The sequence below is a fragment of the Quercus robur genome, chromosome 2, assembly GCF_932294415.1.
Source record: "Quercus robur chromosome 2, dhQueRobu3.1, whole genome shotgun sequence".
NCBI classification, from domain to species: domain Eukaryota; kingdom Viridiplantae; phylum Streptophyta; class Magnoliopsida; order Fagales; family Fagaceae; genus Quercus; species Quercus robur.
The window spans coordinates 67,490,699-67,511,077 of record NC_065535.1 but is presented as its reverse complement, the minus strand read 5'-3'; the positions used below and the strand labels follow the sequence as shown (position 1 = coordinate 67,511,077).

The 20,379-nt window shown below is 38.1% G+C and overlaps 2 protein-coding genes across 3 annotated transcripts; one reads left to right on the top strand and one right to left on the bottom strand.

Moving 5' to 3' along the window:
* Window positions 1-5,349: 5,349 nt before the first annotated feature.
* On the top strand, window positions 5,350-8,452 carry LOC126714655 (uncharacterized). The gene is made up of 8 exons (XM_050414893.1): window positions 5,350-5,651; window positions 6,417-6,560; window positions 6,657-6,772; window positions 7,129-7,220; window positions 7,458-7,479; window positions 7,580-7,648; window positions 7,836-7,904; window positions 7,987-8,452. The coding sequence occupies exons 1-8, from the start codon at window positions 5,432-5,434 to the stop codon at window positions 8,065-8,067; spliced, it is 813 nt and encodes a 270-aa protein (XP_050270850.1). The 5' UTR covers window positions 5,350-5,431; the 3' UTR covers window positions 8,068-8,452.
* Window positions 8,453-11,132: 2,680 nt separating this feature from the next.
* Window positions 11,133-17,602, bottom strand: LOC126714654 (uncharacterized). Of its 2 annotated transcripts, none has more exons than XM_050414891.1 (4): window positions 17,110-17,602; window positions 14,416-14,691; window positions 13,532-13,669; window positions 11,133-12,832 (listed from the first exon to the last, which is right to left on the bottom strand). In XM_050414891.1, exons 1-4 carry the CDS (start codon window positions 17,407-17,409, stop codon window positions 11,282-11,284), a joined length of 2,265 nt encoding a protein of 754 aa, XP_050270848.1. In that variant the 5' UTR covers window positions 17,410-17,602; the 3' UTR covers window positions 11,133-11,281. The 2 variants fall into 2 exon arrangements, with proteins under 2 accessions (XP_050270848.1, XP_050270849.1); XM_050414892.1 differs by lacking the exon at window positions 17,110-17,602 and adding an exon at window positions 15,905-16,059.
* Between the last annotated feature and the right edge of the window lie 2,777 nt (window positions 17,603-20,379).

The following is a 20,379-nucleotide window of genomic DNA, read 5'->3' as shown; positions in this document are numbered from 1 at the left end:
CCTAAGTCCTGCCTGAATCCTCGGACCACCGACTTTTGGGGAAATTATTACTTGTGATAGATTGGGAGATTATTACTTAAAGAAAATCATTTTTATGCGTGTGCGCAGTTTAGTACCATCACAATCATCAAACACGCAGCGCCAAAAACCCATTTCTGTTCTGACTAATAACCTGTGTATACCTTGTTGCAAATGTTCGAAATAAAAAAGAGCAATACTAGCGCACATCCGTAGTAAGCAAAACGAACATTTTATATTAATATTCCGAGTACATTAGAAAGAGAGGTCCTTACAAAAAAGGGAAAAAATAGGATAACTCTCATTTAAAAGAAAAATGAAATAAAATAAAAAATAAAAACTATTTACAGAGATTGAAAGCCTAAAAGGCTAGGCTTGAGCAGGAGGATCTTCTTTCTGCTCGGGCTGAGGAGGAGGAACCTCGATGGTAGAATCTGCGGCAGGATCCTTCGCCATATCAGGCACAAGGACGGCATCAGGCACCGCCAGGTCCTGCTCTGAAGCCACTTGGGCGTCTTCAGGATTCGCACGGATCTCCCGAGGATAGAAGATGCTCTCGGGCAATCTTAGTGCCGAATCCGCAGGAACTCCTGCAGCGTCGAGAGCATGAGCCCATGAGATGTCGCAGTACTCCCTGCATACCTCAGGGATCTCCTCAGACAGCCTGGCCTCAGTCTCTTCGGCCCCGAGCTGGCGAGCAGCATTCTTCTCAGCCTCTGTGGCCTCTCGGATCAGCTGGGCCTCCTCCTTTGCCAGCCTCAGCTCATCCTCTACCTTTTGCAGGGCAGTCCTGAGATCCTGCACTACCTGCCTCTCGGTGGCGAGGTCAAGCTGCGTTGTGTACAGCTCTTTGCGCTGATCCTCCGCCTGAGTCTCGGCACTCTTTAAACCAGCCTCTGCACTTTTTCGCCGGTTCTCCGACACCTTGAACTCATCCGTGAGTTTAAGGTGCTCGTGCTTGAGGGACCCCAAGGCTTTCTCCACCTCCGTCCGAGCCTGGGTCTCAGCCTCAACCCGACTACGGCTATCGCGGCAAAACTCATCAGCCACGAACACCTGCTGAGTAATCTGCGAGCGAAACAAGGTTGCTTTGAAAAAGAAATCTAACGAGGATAAACAAATTGATAAAACAGTAGAAGGATTACTTACCAACGCGAGATCCCTTTTTAGGGATAGGAAGAGCTCGGGCTGAGAGAATCGCCTATAGGCCTTCATGTCCCGAGGAAGGAGTAGGGGTTGCTCTAAAGCATCCGCCACGTACCCTGCCCGGCCTCGGTTATACTCTCGGACTGAAGCATTGTAGGTGATGGCAACCCCATCCAGCTCCAGCTTGGGGTTCCACACACGAGGGGAGGCGCGAACGTCAGCAAGGTTCTCCTCATCCCGGCTCTCCGAGGAGTTACCCCTTCTGCTCCTTGGCGCCCTCGTAGTCTTTTGCTGCTTGGTTGGCTGGGCAATCACCTCACCTTCCTCAGCAGTGTCAACCGGCCTCTTCTTCTTCAGGTCCGGATTAACCTTAAGACCAGGGTCCGAGACGCCCTGGGGGACCACAGGGGGAAGGGATTTGACCTTTGATGGACTTGGTCCCTTCGATGGCTGAACTTTTGATGACTGACCCTTCCCTCGAGAGGACATCAGCTCCTTTAAAGTCTTTCCTTTTCCTGCCATGGGCTCTACCTCTTCGTCTGAAGTATCGTCCGAGCAGATAACGATTGAGGGAACACCAACTGCGGAATGTTGGTCCTGCTCTACCTCGGGATTAGAAAACTCCACCAAGGGGTTTTGCTGAATTTCCTCCTCGAAGTAAAACTTATCTATCTCTTCTTCAAGGGAAAGACGAGATGATTCAGCCTCTTCTTCAACCAAAACAGCAGCACCAGGCTCGTTTACCGGAGGTAGCTGCTCTGCTAAGTAGGGATCTCTGACACCTGGCAACACAACTGGTGGCAAATCGTGGTCAGCTAGGAATCCGTCCAGGGATACGTCAATTCTAGCCAGCCTCGGACTGCCAGCCCTTATAGCGTGACCGATCGCCTGAAAAGCGCTGCTCAGAGGTTGGTAACCCAGAACCAAATGGGCCGCGCGCAACTGTCCGTCATGGGCGACGTAAATCTCCGACCTGAGAAGATAGTTCAGCGCTGGCACGTTCACAAGGCTAATCCGAGGAGCAACGTGACTCTTGTCTGCAAACAAACCCAGAAAAGTGAGGTTAAACCCTGAAGTTTTTCAATTACAAAGAAAGCAAGAAAAATAACCCCTCAACACTAAATCCTTTCCCCAAAAAGGATCAATCCTAAGAGCGCCGCACCTGGGTTTCCTGCCCGAGTCGGACAATGAATACCGTCGAACCACTCCCCAGAAGCAATGAGGAAGTCATTCTTCACGGTCTTATTGGAAACTGGAAGACAAGAGATCAACCTAACGTCCTCGTTCCGGGATTTAAGATAATACCCATCATCCCCGAGGCGGTGACATTCGTACAGATAAGCCACATCGTGCCAAGTAAGGCCTAGATTCATCCGCTCGTTTAAGACGTCTACACAGCCTAGTATCTTGAACATATTCGGGGCACACTGATACGGCGTCAACCTATGGTTGAACAGGTATTCTCTTGTGATCCTACGCATGGGAAGTGTCATCCCTCCCTCTATGAAAGCAATCATGGGGATAACGACTTCTCCCACAACTCTATCTGTCAATATTCCTTCCAGAGGACAGTACCGCAGCCCAACCCTTGGGGGAATGTGATATTTAGCCTTAAATGCCTCCATAGCGGCTGGAGTTTTAACTAATTTTTCGAATCTACCCATCTGAACTGAAAGGGGGAAATGAAAGTGGAGACCACGAGGAAAAGTAAAGTCCGAGGAGGGAATTGAAACGGAGAGAAAAGCGAAATGTACTGGTACCTTCACAAAACGCTAAAGGGGACGCCTGGAAATCTCTCTTGGACGAAACGCTTCACAAGAACGGCTACGGCGGCGTAACGGACGCAAGTGTTCGTATATCTCTGGGATTCGAGGGAGTTCTCTGGAGTCTTTTGAGATTTGCGAAATGCAGATGAAAGAAGGAACTGAACCCCTCTGACGTCTTATATAGCCGGGAGGAGAGAGAAAAGATCATCCCTGCCTAAAAATACGAGAAAAAACGATGGCCGTTCGATCCACGTCAAGCCGTTGGATGAAGGGAACATAACGCCTCCAGAAGTTAATGGCCACGCCTCGTAAATTGTAGCGCGTCAAAAGTAACGGCCCGCACGCGCGCCCCACGATCTCCTTATTTCCCCCCACTCACAAACATCAAAACCCCGCCTTTCCCCTCGGAGGGAGGTAAAAACCGGAGTTTTGAGGGGCTATTGTGGGGCCCGGCCCAAAAATGATGGGCTATTCCGAACTCAGGCCCGTCCGAGGAGCGTCCTGTCCAAGGAAAAGCCTCATATAACGCGCTATTCAACCCCAATAGCGCCAAGGAAACCTGTTCGAGGAGTAACTCCTCCTCGGACATCACGAAGCCCAGACGAGGAACTTGCCCCAACCATCTCAGCTCATCTTCCCAACATATAAAATGAATTAAATCCAAAATATCTCACGGAAGGCTACCACCACATTAATTGCGCCCCAACCACCCTCTTGGCCGCATTAATGAGGAAAAGACTCCTGAACAGTACCGCCTTGGCCTCTGCAACTCACAAAGGGTCTGATGAGAGCGTCTGATGGGACAGGTGCTCAAGTGGATACTTGGATGATTAACAGGTGTAAGGTTGAGATGAAAAGGAGAGAGATATATAATGTAGTGGAGTCCCTCAAAGAAGGGGACGGAAAAACTGTATGAGGGACAAAGAAAGAAATAAAAGTCAGACTTGAGAAAGATCAATTCCGGTGTTTTTGTTTTTCTTTTTGCAAACTATATTGTCCATGCATTAGTCCGAGCAAGTTCACTGAGGCTAAGCTCTTTGACCCATCCTCTACAAATATTTATTGTGGGTTGCGCTTTGGGCCAAAGCCTAATCAACATAAGTTGGGCCAGGAAAATCGTGCAACTACATTTCTTATTTTTGTTTATTTAGGAGTGGAAAAGTGAAAAGATAAAAAAAATGAATTTGTATAAATTTACTTATATATTCTTGTTAAAAAATAATGTCCAATTAAAACAAAATATGACAAACAATTAAAAAAAAAAAATCGCCCAAATTTATTAAAAAAAAAATCTTATCCAAAAAAATCATGTCTAATTAAACCAAAAAAAAAAATCACGCCTATAGCCCAGAGAAGAGAAAAAAAAAAAAAAAAAAAAGAGGAACGAGACGAAATTTATGTGCAAGTATATATGAGCATTTTTGTCAATGAAGAGATTCAAAATCCCCATTTAGTTTTCTCCCAATTTAAAAAAAAAAAACATTTTGATGAACTTGGGAAAAAAAACCTGCACCCTACTAAATTTTTTCCCTCCTCTCCCACCAACCAAGCATCCAAAAAAATAAAAATAAAAAGGTTCTCTACCATTTTATCTCTCTCTCTCTCTCTCTCTCTCTCTCTCATCCTCCCTAAAAGCCACCCAACCAACAGATACCCTTAAAGTTTAAACCAATCCTCTCCCCCTACAAACCTACAACCCTCTCTCTCTCTCTCTCTCTCTTGAGCCTTATCTCACCAAATCTGTATTGATTACACCGGCACTGTAGATGTACTCATCTCAATTACTCCCTCTGTCTATCTATCTAACAAGTTTGTCAGAAGAGCAAGAAATTTCGTACTCTTTGCTTGCGTGTCCAACTTGTTTTTCTTTCCTACAAAAACGTTGAGTTTTGGACTTTTGCGGAACCATAACAGGAGATAAGTGTTGTGACTTGTGGGTTCTCTCTTTCTTTTAAACTTAATTGTCAGCCCAAATAAAACACATGAAACAATGTGTTTTTGCCTACCAAATTGACTAAATCAAATATTACTGCAGATTTTTCATTCTTTTTATATAGTTAGTAGACAATGCACTTCCCCACTGTTTTTTGTTATTAACTTTAATTGAATTTAAGTCCAAAAACCAATTAACTTAACACCAAAACAGACGAAACTTTAGGGGGCCGATCATACGCTTTAATAGTTCAAAGAGTTAAGTGTAAACAGGATGATAGTTTTATGGTGAAAAAGTATGATTGGGCCTTTAGTAAAGAGGTTTAGGTTTGGGCACTTGACATTGTGGGCAATTCCGATGGAGAGTCCACTTCAAAATAGGCCTAAAGTCACCGGTGGTGTAAATCCACTTGGGCTTAGAAACATCTATCTGTGGGTCTTTCCCAAAGTCTTACGTCGTCGTTTCACAGTCAGCACAGCACAGTGGGTTAAGGGGTTTATCAAAAATTCTAAAACCCTAAAACAAAGGAAGAAGAAGAAGAGCATGAAAGCTTAGAGAGTGAAGAGGCATGTCGATAATTCTGAGACGCGCATTCTCTCATCGGAACCTCCTTCTCCTCCGCAGCTCCGCCTTCCATGGCGGCGACCTTTCTCATCAACTCATTAACAGTGCCCACAACAACAACAACAACAACAACTCCAAAACCCACATTCATGATCTCACTCTTCCCACCACACTTCATTTCCTCACACATTCTCGCAGAGGCTTCGCCAAAGGACGCAAATCAAGTACCCTTTTGCTCTCTTTCTCTCTCTGTTGAGTTTTTATGGCAGTTTATGTTTTTGTTTTGTGCTTTGTAAAGGAAATGATTGAATGAAATGTGAGTTTTTTTTTTTTTTTTTTTTAATATGATTTTTTGGTAAATTGCGCACGCAAACACACATAAACCACGTTTTAAACTATTACATGGTTTATAATGTGGTTCTAGACTTTTAAACTGAGCAATCAACTCTCTGACTTAGCTCAATTTTATTAATTTCCATCTTATTGAAGGTATTTAACGCGGTAGAGTGTTTAGAGGGTTTACACAAATTTGGAGTGTTTGGGAGTAAAGTTCGGGTTTATTTGATGGAAAACTGTCTTCCATGTGACATAAACTATTCCTAATTTTCAATGAAGTTAGGGGGGTTGATTGCTGAGTTCTAACATTAAAGGGGCACATTGTAAATCAGGTGATAGTTTAAGGTGGTTTTTGTAAGTGAATTTTTGAATACTTTTTTTGTTCTCTATATTGGGGAAGTTTTTCTAACTGGTATAAAGAAACAAGAAGTCACAAATTAATATTCGGCGTTATGCAAAGGTTATTGTGAGATACTATTTATGAAATATTTTAGGTGAAGCTTTTTGTTGATTGCACTACTGAGCTTGGCTGAAGGGATTCTTTTTGCAAGAATAACAAAAATTGTATAACTTTATATAAATCGCATGTTAGCCTTTTGCAGAGTTATAAGCACTATTCCATTAAAATGTTTTTTTTTTTTTTCACCATTTAGAGGATGATGATGCTGTGAGCACTATTGAAGTTTCGCCTGATATTGGGCCTACTATTAAGGCAAATGCTACCTCAATGATGGAGGCAGCAATTGCTGCATTATCAGGAGAGTTGAACAAACTAAGAACAGGAAGGGCATCTCCAGGTACATTAAGCCATCGCTATTTGTTAGTTTTTGTTTATTTTCTTAGTATGTTTGTTAGATTTATTGACACAGTTATGAGTGAGAATGTCTCTACAGGAATGCTTGACCACATTATTGTTGAACTTGATGGTGTAAAGATGCCCTTGAGCCACTTAGCTGTTGTTTCGGTCATGGATTCCAAGACATTATCAGTAAATCCTTATGATCCAAATGTAATGAACAAAAACTTTACTTAACAAGTTTGCTATTTGTTTCAATTCTAGTGTTTCTTCATTAGCATAGATAATTTTTTGTTTCCTATACTATTACATGGTCTAGAGTCTGATACTATTTAACAGTCATTGATTCTTCAAATCTGTGGATCTAGCGATCAGGATGAAAATTTTCTATATCAGTTGTATTAAGTTTAAATTATTGAATTTAGTTCATTTTCTTTAATCTGCTTTACACAATACGAGCCTCAATTTTTTATTTTTTATTTTTTATTTTTGACATGCTGATTGGTGCTCATATCTAAACAGTCCCAGTTTGAAAGACTCATTTAAGTGGTAGCACCTGTTTTATGCAGACCATTAAAAAGTTAGAGAGCGCCATTGTTGCTTCTCCGTTAGGCTTAAGTCCCAAAGCGGATGGTGAGCGATTGATTGCAGTTATTCCACCGTAAGTAGTCATTCTATTTAATCTCACACTGCCTCTTTCCTTGTCCAATAAGCAGCCCATTTGCTGATAATGGCTATTAAAAGTATTTGGCTTAAGACAATTGTGGTTTTGGTCGATACAATATTTTAAGATCTTTTTTTTAATAATGATGCGTAAGTATTTTCCATGATAAAGCTTGTTCAATCTACACAAATATTGATTGACTTATTTACATTTTTTATGCTCTGCAATGACCAGATTGACAAAAGAGCATATACAGGTAAGCCAATTATTACCCTTCCTTTCATTTATTTATTTGTTTCTTTTTCTTTTACTTTTTCATCTCTGCACTATTATGACCACTATATTGTATCTACCAGGCTGTGTGTAAGGTGGTTACCAAGTCTTGTGAAGATGCCAGACAAAGTATAAGAAGGGCTCGCCAGAAGGTATGGCAGTAATTTTTTTTCTTCTTTATGTTTAGATTTCAGGAGTATTATTAAACAATGTTTATACTTGCAAGACTAGGAGTGCCATTATAGATAGGGATAATGATTGATTCTATGCATTGTTGTGAAATGGTCCAGTGTTTTTAATGTTTATTGTGCCTAAGCAGATTGTTTGTTGGTTTTACAGGCAATGGATACGGCAAAGAAATTATATTCACATGCCCCGAAGGATGATGTAAAAAAATTGGAGAAGGAAGTGAGTTCTAAGCTAATTACAACTAAAACAGTGGATCAGTTTTACAATGTTTTGAGTGTTATCTGACCCTTCTTTTTCCCAGGTTGATGAGTTGACCAAAAAATTTGTCAAGTCTGCAGAGGATATGTGTAAGGCAAAGGAGAAGGAGATTACTGGAGGCTGAGATGCAGTGTCCCATCTGCACTCTGAGTTTATTTTGCAGGAGTACACAGCTTTTAAAAATCTCCATCTTGGTGACTACCCCTTGATATCAGAATACTTGGTGCTTGATTCCATGATAAAGTGAGCTTATGCCATGTTTCTTTTATAGTTAAATATATTATATATTTGAGGTCAGTGGAAATCGTTCATTGCATTTGCAGCTAGATGGCAGTTTCAGTAAAAAATCATGTAGAAACATTTTTGATGTGACAAATATTTTCATTTATATTTTTAAGAGTCTGGAGCCTGGAGGAATTGCCAATTAATTAAAAAGGACATGAACCTCAAATGTTGTAACGCATCTGGGGCATCTGACTGTCTAGCTTTGGCATATTAGGCAGTGCTGATAGCATTTTTTGTTCTGGTAGTTGGAGTTAACATGCAGTAAATTTGGCTGCATAAATAAGCCACCACGAAAATCTAGGACTATAACCTTTTGTGCGCCATAACTTTGCCACAACTTTAATGTGGGAGACTACAAGTGATGGAAAAAAAGTGGTGAGTGTATGTGAAAGTGATAAGCAACTGGTCATAGTTTGCCACATAGAATAGTTGTGAAAAAAATGATGTGATAAAGGATGTGCCCACTGATTCAATTCATGCTTCATGCTTGCAAACATTTGCCTTGAACAGTAACCATTTCAAGGTATGATTTGCTATTTGGTTCCAACGCATACTTATGATCTCAATTGCAATTCAAATTGCGTCGGTCCCAGTCTTGTTAAGTATTTGTTGGAGCAGCTGTGGTTTTTTTTTTTTTTTGGTTGTTGTTGATAATGTCAAGGAACAAAATTACAAAGCCTCTAACTAGCAGTACAAAGTTCTCCAATCAAGTTTGAAGAAATCTTCTTCAACTCACTGCAGGAAGATTCATAATGCTATCAATGTGTATTACTAAACAAGTCATATATCAATAAATAGGTCGTATGTGATATGACAAACTTTACATGAATAGTTTAATGAATTGTCATATAGTGTGTTAGAAAAAATTTTCTCCAAATCCCTTGGGACTTGGGAGGCAACCTCCTATAAAACAAAAGGCAGAAGTGGGGGGGAGAACACGACTTGAAATGGGCTTTTAAGAGAATGATGTTGAATATTTTGAAGGTCATATATTGAAAATCATTTTCTTAAAGCCCATTTCTTCTTATCATTCATTTTGAAATGAATGGAATAAATATTACCACATTGTCAACAATTTAAATAGACATCAAATCGCTAAGAGACAATATAATGATGTGATAAAATCCAATCAATTCATTTCAAAATAAATAGATATAATTTTAAGAACTCTACAGGGAAGTTACTTTCAAATTCTTGAGAATCTTAATCCATTTGAAGCTTGATGGCAAATGAAATAAGGTTTGGCCAGCCTTATGGACATATCAAATCAAGGAAACTACAAAATGTGTCACCAGTAAGGTTACAAATCTAACACTTTTTTTCTTCTTCTTCTTTCTTCTTGTTGATTGAAGGGTTGAGTTGGCATGGGTTATAAATATTTTTTCTTAACTTGGATTGTACCCAGTTCGTGTAAGCGACATTTTTAATCTAAGTACCCAATCCAACCCATGGTATTAATAGTTTAAAAAAATATGGATTTTTTAAATGTGTTAATTCGATTTATTATTGTATTATGATACTTAGTTTTCATTAAATTGAAATACGATGTCTAATTGTTAAATTATAATATATTTTTTTAAATATTAGGTTTACAAAGTTGAATACTAATCCTTTTTTATCATTTGGCCTAACAAAAGAGTCTCAACTTGTCAACCAAAATTAACAAAACTCACCCTATGTATTTGTTCTAGAGTTACTATGACTTGGTATGGATTGAAATTTTCTCAATTTGAAGAGTTGGGGTGGATTAAGAAAAATCATAATCCCATTGTAATCGAAGTCATGCATGCCCCAGGTCTCTAGGGTTAATTTTTCCCTTATTGGGTAAGTACATTTTAAAGGATAGCTCCGTTTATTTCAATGTTAAGTATTTTTAGCTAAAGAGATGGGTAAGTAATTATTACAAGTATATTTTGTTATGTTTTTTTACTAACTGTTTTGGTTTTTTCAAAATTTATTTGTTCAAAACGTTTATGTTTATTATGCTTATAAATAATAAGTATAATGGTTATTCTCACCAACTTCATAAAAAATGTCTTCAAAGAATAATAATATATGTAAATTACAAATTACACACCATTATGACACTTAAATTTTTTTTTTTTTTTTTTTTTGGTGTGACTTTTAAAAGATTGGAGGTGATTCTAGAAATTTTGAGACATATTGTGGCCATTTTGGAAAATTTAAAAGGTAATTTTTAACATTTCAATGGTTTTAGGAGCAATTTTTTTTTTTTTTTTTTTGGGGTCATTTTAGTGGTTTAAAGGAGAACGTTTTGAAGATAAGGAAAATGACAATTTCCATAAAATGTTTTACGCCAAAACAAACAATCCCAAATATGAGAAAAATGAACTAATTTAGAAGTTGAAATGAGAAAATGAGATAAGCATTTTCCGAAATATGTTTTATGTTGCAAAAAATATGACCTATATTTCACAACCACTTAGAAGATTGAAAAAAAATGAGGAAAACAACCTCAGCAAGTCTAGTTAGAGCAATAGGAGAAAGTTAGGGAATACTTTTTTTTTTTTTTTTTTTACAAGATAAAATTTTAATCTAGCCTAATCTAAGTGAATATGTGTGTAAAGTTCTCTCCCGAAAACTTAAACCCCAGCCCTTACCCCCCACACTCTACAAGCACTTATACTTGTAGAGTGACCATCGCACCAATGGTGTGCAATGATAAGTTAGGGAATACTTTTAGATGCTCCCAAAGTTAGCATTCTCTCGTCTCACATTCAAGTTTGATTCCACTAATAAAATCCACCATGAATGTGTGAGGGCACATCACGTCATCGTACTCTGAAAGTACCTAATAATTACTCAAAATTTAGACTCATACTCAATTAATACTTGGGCTTAGGTTTGAGATTTGTCAAAAATTTCAAGTCCTCAATGAAGAGCTGGCTCAAAATGTAACAAATTTTCACTTGAGAAAGGTGAACTAATTTACAACTACTGGGTACCAAAACCTTTACAATTTAAAAACAGGATTTAACATACTTCGAGATGAAGTATTCCTCCAAACATCTATACATACTGCCTACTTCAAACTATGTTTCCTTCCGCTTACCAAAAATAACCTCTTTGGTCACAAGCTTTATACCCCTCACCCAAAGTTCAGCTGTTTCATACCCACCCTTGCACACAAAATGCACCTCCTTGTTCTTGGTAGTCACCACCCTAAAAATACCAGGTTCGTCGGCGTCACCCTTACTCTTCCTATTCTTCCTAAAGGCATGACTAGGCCCGACCTCTGCATCCCGACAAATCACATTTCTCTGGCTTGACTTTCCCCATTGCAACACCCCTGAAGACCCCACCATTCTCATCTCCTTTTCATGTGGACTTCCTTTGCCTCCCTTAGTGTGCTTTTGTACTTGGGCACCACCCAATACTAACTTGCGCGCAAGCTCGTCTAGTAACACACTCTCTGCATCATTTTTCCTGCCAACGATTTTCCTTGCAAGTGAGAGGGCAGTTTCACCTCTAGCATTCTTAATATCGCAATTGGCCCCATGTGAGATCAAGAGCTCACACATTGAACCATGGCCTTCCTTGGCAGCTAACATGAGTGGAGTGTAACCATCCCCATCAGGGACATTTACATCATAGCCTCTGCTGGTAAGCAATCTAACCACATCCAAGTCACCACGTCGAGCAGCATAATGTAAAGCATAGAACCCTCCTGCATTGCGATTACCCTTTTCAAGAGCAAATTCTAGCATGACCTTCTCAAACAAGTCGTGATTCTGATTTAACTCAGATAAGGTGATTGCAGTTTCGCCAGATTTGTTGTGCAGCTTTACATCAGCCCCTGCATAGACCAGCAACCTGAATGCTTCAACATGACCCTTCAGAGCAGTAATCATGACTGCTGACAAACCATTTTCGTCCTGATAATCAAGATTAAATCCTCCCCAACTGATCAGAATTTCCAAAGCCTGAACATCACCAGTTTGGGCTGCAAATATTAGTGGACAGAAAACAGACATACTTCTGGATCTTGGTATCTTTCGAGTTTTGATTACATCTAATACTGCTTGTTGAAAACCAAGGGACCACTGGTTTGATCCAGCAATTAAACTTGCAGACTGACCAACAACATTGACCAAGCCAAAGTCAGCACCAGCCTTGGCCAACACTCTGAGACACTCTTGATGCTTATATTTTGCACAGATCATCAAGGCCGTGTCACCACAATCTGTTTTTGAGTTTAGATCACAACCAGAGTCAATTAGGCATTGAAGAATGGTTGATAATCCAAGACGAGCAGCCATGTGTATAGGGCGAAACTCAATTTTCTTGGTTGTCTTAACAAGGCATTCTACATTGGAACCACAACTTAAGAGCACCTTAACAGCTTCTTCATTGCCACATAGGATAGCGTGGTGAAGGAGGGTTCTTCCATAATGAGGAAAATCAGAAGAGTTTTGTTGTAGGAGCATGCGCAGAATTTCACCACTCACTTCAAAATACTCCACTGCACACCAGGTGATGGCGTAAGGCTCTGCCAACCCTGCACCTACTCGAAATTCTTCCCCTGTTGCCATGTCCCAAGACCATGCACCCAACTTCACTTTGATGTCCGTCCTAGCTCCAGCCTGTTTTACATTTTAGGAGACAGATCAAGGTGAGGAGAAGAAAACAAATATTAAAAGAAAAAACAGTAATGAGTCTGTCACTATCTTTATCCAATACAGAATCTGCAGTACAGATCCTATCACAAAGTATGAATATAGCCAAATTCTCATGCAGCTCTAGAAATGTGAAGCATTGGCTTGTCATTCGCAGGTACAGATCCAGCTGTAATGGCTACTTCATCAACATCACAGAGGGACCTACACCTTTAAGGGTTCTAACAGATTTATGAATTTGAGACAAATGACGGAAAATTTTCATCATATTCTCCCCTCCCCCCCCCCCCCCCCCACCCCCCACCCCCCAAAGCATTACAGACATTCACACTGGCTTGTCATACAGCTGTAATATCTACTATACCAACATCACAGAGGGACCTACCCATTTAATGAGCCAAACAGACTTAACAAGTAAGAGACTAATCATGATAATTTTCGTCATCTTTTGGCCCCAGCTCCTCCCACCCAAAAAAACCCATTCAGGGTCATATGCAAATGCTTACACTAATATTTTGTTTAATATTAAAGGTCAATTTCACTTGATTGGTACATTTATGAGGTGTAAGCACAGTAAGCGTAAGCAATTAACTGCAAAAGAAGAGAGCCCACAAAACCCTGTGACTGATTGTTCTAATAATTAATAGCGACCCTTAAAAGACTCACCTGGAGTAGCAAACGGACGATGGGGGCCTGCCTACTAACCACAGCAGCAGCAAGTGCAGTACAGTCAACATTCATGTGAACAGAAGGCTTAGATGACTGAAGCAGGACCCGGTCAGCTGCACTGGCATCCACACCACACTGCCATTAAGCAAGGACAATCATGTCAACGAGATAAATCAAACAAGCTTTCAATAAAACATAGAGGAGAGAATCAATAACAATATTAATTGACCACGTGAAAGGACTCTTGTCACACATTGCAATAAAATGAGAGAAATGTATCCCCAAGCAACATGAAAAGGCAAAGGACATCTTTGTAGTGAGAGGCTCTCATTTTTATTAGCCTACCAACCATCTCTCCCAAACCCTGCAAAAGTGAGAGTTTTGTATACTAGGTACAACCTTTTTGACAAGGGTTGAAGAGTTTGTCAGTGACACATTTAAGTTTCAAGAAGCCAAACTTACCAAGAAAGCTAAAAACACATTGGTGTGTTACAACTGCCAAGTAAGCCCCATAGTATACACAGGTGAACTGTGTAGAGGGACAGTAACAGTATATATATTTAATAACTAATATATATGTGTGTGTGAGAGGCAAAATTAATATAAAGTGACACCTTTGGTGTGATGGTCACTCCGCAAGTATAAGTGCTTGTGAGGTGTACGGGGCAAGGGTCGGAATTCAAGTATCTAGGATGGAGCTTCACACATATATACACTTAGATTAGGCTAGAGTAGAATTTCTATCTTGTATCTAAAAAAAATATTAAAAAAATGACATGAAAAAAGCACCATATAATGCTCATTTCTGTTTTTCTACGATGGTCTACAGTAGTATCTAAAAAGTTGGCAATTAACAGTCCAATATGAATACAAAGTTTTACCTTCATGAGAGTGTCTACTACATCCACAAACCCACTGCAGCATGCTGTGACAAAAGCACGCACAGCAATATGGGGCCGGATCAGATCAGAGCCCATAAGCAGCTCCACAAGCCTTGCATGACCATGACAGCTAGCCTCCAGCACAGCCTCTTCACAAGCTGGCTGTGATGCCCCAGCTCTAAGTAAGATATCAAGAATCTCAAGGTAGCCCTCCCTCACTGCTGCTGTTGTCGCAAAGCCCCTGAAGAGTTTCTGATTCACATCAGCTCCAATGCTCTGTCATTTAGAAGTGCCAATCCTTAGTACATTATAAAGCCATTGACAAGACTCCACAAGAAGACAATACACTCATTTTTCTATTTTTATTTTCTCAAAATCTTGAAGAATGTTAAGCATTTTGGGCTCGTCATTATTACAGAAAGTAATGCCACAAGCAGACAAAATGGGGAACAAATCTGAAGTGGTGAGCTTTCATTAGGCAGTACAAAAAGCCTTTGATAAGAAAGGGGGATGTATCATATGTGTACCCTTATGTACTTATCCTGCTCTGGCCAAAGGTCAGAAACAACTAAATGTGGGCACTAAGGACTGATTAATACTGATCAAACCAAAAAGGTAGATCTAAATATCTCTCCTTTCATCTCTTCCTTGGATACTATTTTCTTTCTTTCTTTTTTCTTTTTTTTTTCAGTTACGGAGGGAAGGAAGGTGGGTGTAATTGGATCTGAAAATACATACCTACCTTTTTATGATAGGCTAGTTGATGCCTTTTTATTGTTTTATGAATAACTCTAATTATGAAATACAGTAGCTCAGTAAAATAATAAACAATAGGAATGACTGGGCCACAACATTGAATATTTACTCTATACCTCAAATTACACACATTTACTTTATAAAACTAAAAGAAAACCAGAACAGCCGATATTAAATAAATAATTGCACAAGCAATAGAGAAATATCAACACTCACAGTAACAGCCCTACTGTATGTTTTGTAACAAAATGCAACACATGACAAGGAAGTAAGGATCATGAGATTATCACATTTTTTTGTGCTTACGCATGAATAAAAGTTTTAACAGTAATTTGTACAAAGTTTTGTGGAGGATAGTTGGCATACTATTTTAGCAACCTAAGCAAAAGATCACTATGCTGTCAAAATAATTGAACTCTTGCAATTGGCACTTCCAATGTTTAGACATCCAGAGTTCAAATCCCCCCTCCCCCAACTATCACATTATTCCAAAATTTAAAAAAAAAAAAGACTATTCCATTTATACATATTAAAGAAAAACAGCATTTTCCATTTCCCATAAGTAAAAACAAAAAACAAACTATAGATGAATGGATCTAATAAAAACCCAACTGCCAATCAATGCTTGACAGAACATGAATACCAACAGTTCGGGTTTCTATAATCTACAACAGTTAAAAAATACAAAACAATTAAGGGTCAAAATCATCAACAAACTTCAGTAAATACAGACCATTCAGAAAAACATTCTAGAATATTGGCATGATATGTGTAACAGCTTTGACAAAAGTCCATGACTCCGCTCTGATGGTTGAGAAAAATTGTTTTCTTGCTTCTGTATTTTCGACCCAACCAAGAGAAAACGCTACATTAAAGTACTGACCACTTAATCACAAAGCTTCACCAACACATTTAATTACCTGAGCAGCTAAATTGATCACACAAACAGAGTCTTAAAGTTCACGTAAATAATCAGAGAGACAGGCCTCACGGTCCCACACAAACTAAAGATAAAGATAAAATTATAAAAACAAAGGCACGAGAGTTTTGTAACTCAACTGGCACGTGTTTACAACGAAAACAGGGTTCAAATCCCCGCACCCATTGTAACTATCATCATATTATAAAAATGAAAAACCAGAAATCAAGAATTGGATTCGAACCCAGCCCATATTTACATTAATGAGAGACAATGAGGCATTTATGTTGGGGACCTAATGAAGGGAAAAGCATTAAAGACTGAATCCTAAAAGAGTAGAGACAGACATAAACAACTTTAATTCCCAAAATCTTAGTGTGGTGATTCAAATATCAAACCTTAGCTTTCCCAAAGCATTGCTTTAAGATTTAAAGCTTAATTAAAACGAATCTTAATACTATACCTAAATCTTCACAGTACTTAAGAAGCAGATATAAAAATTCAAATATGCTCAAATTTTTCAAAAAAAAAAAAAAATTAAAGCACTTTCGAATAGTAAATACTCTCACAAAATATAGCGATAGGAGCCGTAGATTTTCACGCATAATATGCTTCCAAATCAGTAAAAATGAAAACTTTGAATCACACGTAAAATTAAAAACACTTGGACTGTTCTAAAATAAGCGTAAAAAACTTTGGAATCAGTGAAAACCAGCAATGAGAATACAAAAAACCATAAATCTCAATCTGAATCACCAAAACGCATATAGAAACACTGTCAATATTTTCAAAAACAAAACAGAACACTTTACAAAAGAGAAAATTTTCAAAATTAAAAACAGAAACGGATCTCAAATTTGATCACTAAAACAAAACACTTTCAATATTTTTCGAACACACAGAAAACAGTTTCACTTACTGAGAATCAACAATGCGAATGAAACAGTTAAAAAAAAAAAAAAAAAAAAAACGAAAAACTCAAGCTTGAGTGAGAGTGAGTCTGAGTCTGAGAGAGTTACCAGTAGCTTCTTCACGAGGGAGACGTTGCCGGAGTGTACGGCGAGGAACAAGGCGGTGACGTCAGTCTTGAACTCGTTGTACTCGACTCGGACCTGACTCGCCGATTCATCGCACGGTATCACCTCGGCCTTCCTGCTCTTCAGGCACACGGCGCCGACGAAGTTAACGTCGACATACGGATCGGCGATGAGCTCCAACGCCGACTTCAGATCGCCGGAGAGCGAAGCTTCTAGAAGGCGTTGCGAGACTTCGGCCTCGTAGTCCACCGGAAAAACCTGTTTCCCGGAGAACACAGTCATTGTATGGCGTTTTGGTACACGTGGCGGAGGCTGAGCTCAGGTAGTACGAAACTGTGGCTGCAACTTCAGGTGAAAGACTCGCATGCGGGGTGTGTGAGAGAGAAATGGTAATGCGAAGCTCGAGAGAGAAAGAGAGAGAGAGAGAGAGAGAAAAAAGAAAACTTGAAAGTTGTGAGCGCCAGAGACGAGAGAGAATGGGGTGCGAATTTATTGGGATGGTTTTACTGTGATTTACTACTAATATTTAACTACGGTTAAATAAAATACTATAAATAAAAGGTGGTTAAAAATCTTGGGTCAGTATCGATTGGTCAAGAAAAGAAAAGGGCTGTAAATCTTGGCTCGGCTTCAGTCTTGGATAAAATATCGTATAATTTGAAATATAAGCTGTTAAAACTTAAAAGTGTTAAAACGTTTGAATTTTCTCAGCCAAAAAAAAAAAAATAATAAGTTTGAATTTTCAAATATTGGAAACCATAATTAGACTTTATATCCATTTGATTGGATTGGTTCAACTATTATCCAAAATGTTATGTTTTACTTACAGCAAGATCATTAACAAATCTTACATTTAAATCATGTTTATTTGTCAAGAATTGTGTAGCTCAATTAGTATATTTTTTAAAATATAATGAATTTAAACACTGCATTCTTTGACTATTGAATTATAAAAAAGAAGAAACCACATTTCTTGAAAAATAAGCATAGAAAAAATAAAATTAATAATAAATACTATGGTTTAAATTCACAAACCAAAAGTTTAAGCCGATAAGGAAAAAAAAAAACTATTAGGGGGCAAAAGTATGAATTTTTTCAACTATAGATTGACAAATTTAATTTAAATCATACATGGATAAAGTGAAACAACACTAAAAAATAAGGTGAAATTAATCTAAAATGTAGAGAAAGAAAATTCAAGTTAAAAATAAAATTATTATCATTTAAACATATCTTCTCAAAAAAAAAAATATATATATATATATATATATCATTTAAACATAAAGTACATTCAATTGTGCTATAATTTATTATATTCTCTGTTTAATTCAATTAATTGTGCTATGAAGTTTGATGTATTGATATCTTCACATATATGTGTGAATTTCAAATAATTTAACTGATAAAATATCTTATTGTCGAATAAGAAATCAATTGTTGGCTTTAATTAGCCCGATAGAGTTGACTTATTGGTCACTTGCTCTTGTTGTTCTTCTTATAGATACTAGTGGGATAAGGTTGAGGTCAATGGTGGTCTTGTGGCCATTGATGGCTACAATGGGGTCGATGGAGTTGTGCTTCTGGGTTGGATTATTCCTTGAAGACAACTTTATTGGCTAGGATGGTGCATGTAATTTGTAAAAATACAAATACAGAGAGAGAAAGATAACATGGTTCAACATAATGGCTTACATCTATAGCAAAAGGCTCTTGAAAGTTACATGTTTACTTTTCTAAATTGTATGTTACCAAGAACCCAATGAAAAAAATATACTAGGTGTAATATGGTAAACTTAAAACCATGATAGCCTATGGTATTTTGCAAAACCTTGCAATATAAATTTATGACAATATCTTAATATATTCTATGAGCTACACATTTATAGTAATATGCTAATATATTCTCTTATCCCACTCAAACTTAAGGCGGAGGGGTAGCAAAAACTTGAGTTTGAAAAGAATGTCTCCAATGCTTGTTGAAAGAATCAAGCCCCACAAAGAAACATGAAAAATATCACCGTCCAAGCAAGAGCAGTCTATGAAATGCATGATGCGGGAGTGGAAGTAGCTGCATCTCCAAAACATGCATTGTATGGAGTAGAGAAATATAAAAGTCAAATCATAGGTCAAGTGTACTGCCAAAATGAAAACTGGCACTAACTTTGAAGTGCATGAGACATATGGATGATGTCTTCAAGGTAAGAAATAGAGTACGCAACCACAAGAAAGCACATGATTAGGACTGAAACGGTTTGTGAAGGTGTATGTAATGCTCAAATGGTGATAGGACGTGAATGTACATCTAAGGAGTCTAGGTTAATTAACACGGTATCTAAGTCACGAATATTGTGACTTAGATACCATGTTAAAATAGGAAGAAGAAATTAATGATATATTGAGAGAGTATGATAATTAACGTAATTCGACCGAATGACCTATATACACAATATAAAACCCAAAATGACTACATTTTATTACTATTGAATTTTATGTTACAAAGAGCCAGTATTAATATAAATACATTGTGTTATCTCTAAATATCACTATTGAACATTACTATTGAATTGTATGTTACAAAGAACTGATCATTCCCCTTCCATGATGTTATCTAAGTAATCTCTTCTTATCTATGCAAAATAAATCCACTGCAAACGACACCGAATCTTCGTATAGACATTTACCCTTGATTTCTCTTTTTTGCCAAATATTTACCCTTGATTTCAAAGGACACATTTGAGTACTTCCCATATAAAATTCCAAAGTTGTCTTATTTTTGCAGATAAATTATTATCTTCTTTGTTTGATCAGGAAAGAAAATAGCTAGAAAACAACAAACATACTATGAAGACATTCTGCATTGTGATAAGCATATTATCTTCAGAGGCCAGAGTGTGAGATTTCTTCGAGAATTGCAATAATGCTTTTACCTATATAATTGAACATGAGACATTATTAACTCAATCAATGTTTCTCACCATGGTAAAACAGTGTCATCAATGTTTCTCACACTGTCAAGGGGGTTCTGTTTCCTTTTTCACTTTTACTTCACATACTTACCCTTAAAGGGAAAAGAAGAAAAACAATCTGCGTAAAGAAAAAGTTACACTCCGAGCCTTCGAATCTTTTATCCAAAAAATAAAAGAAAAAAGAGAGTTAGTCCGAGCGACCAAGTCCTGGATACTCCGTAGTCAATACGAGTACTAGAGAAGCAACAGTTTCTGCTTACTTCAGTCAATCTTTTTTGACCAAAAT

Bases quoted from the DNA above. Each gene is read 5' to 3' on its own strand.
- LOC126714655 (XM_050414893.1), top strand. From the start codon at position 5,432: ATGTCGATAATTCTGAGACGCGCATTCTCTCATCGGAACCTCCTTCTC. The intron at 5,652-6,416 runs GTACCCTTTTGC...TTCACCATTTAG, and splicing joins CGCCAAAGGACGCAAATCAA to AGGATGATGATGCTGTGAGC. The intron at 7,480-7,579 runs GTAAGCCAATTA...TGTATCTACCAG, and splicing joins TGACAAAAGAGCATATACAG to GCTGTGTGTAAGGTGGTTAC.
- LOC126714654 (XM_050414891.1), bottom strand. From the start codon at position 17,409: ATGACTGTGTTCTCCGGGAAACAGGTTTTTCCGGTGGACTACGAGGCC. The intron at 13,670-14,415 runs GTAAAACTTTGT...GCTTAATGGCAG, and splicing joins TAGTAGACACTCTCATGAAG to TGTGGTGTGGATGCCAGTGC. The intron at 12,833-13,531 runs GTGAGTCTTTTA...AATGTAAAACAG, and splicing joins TCGTCCGTTTGCTACTCCAG to GCTGGAGCTAGGACGGACAT.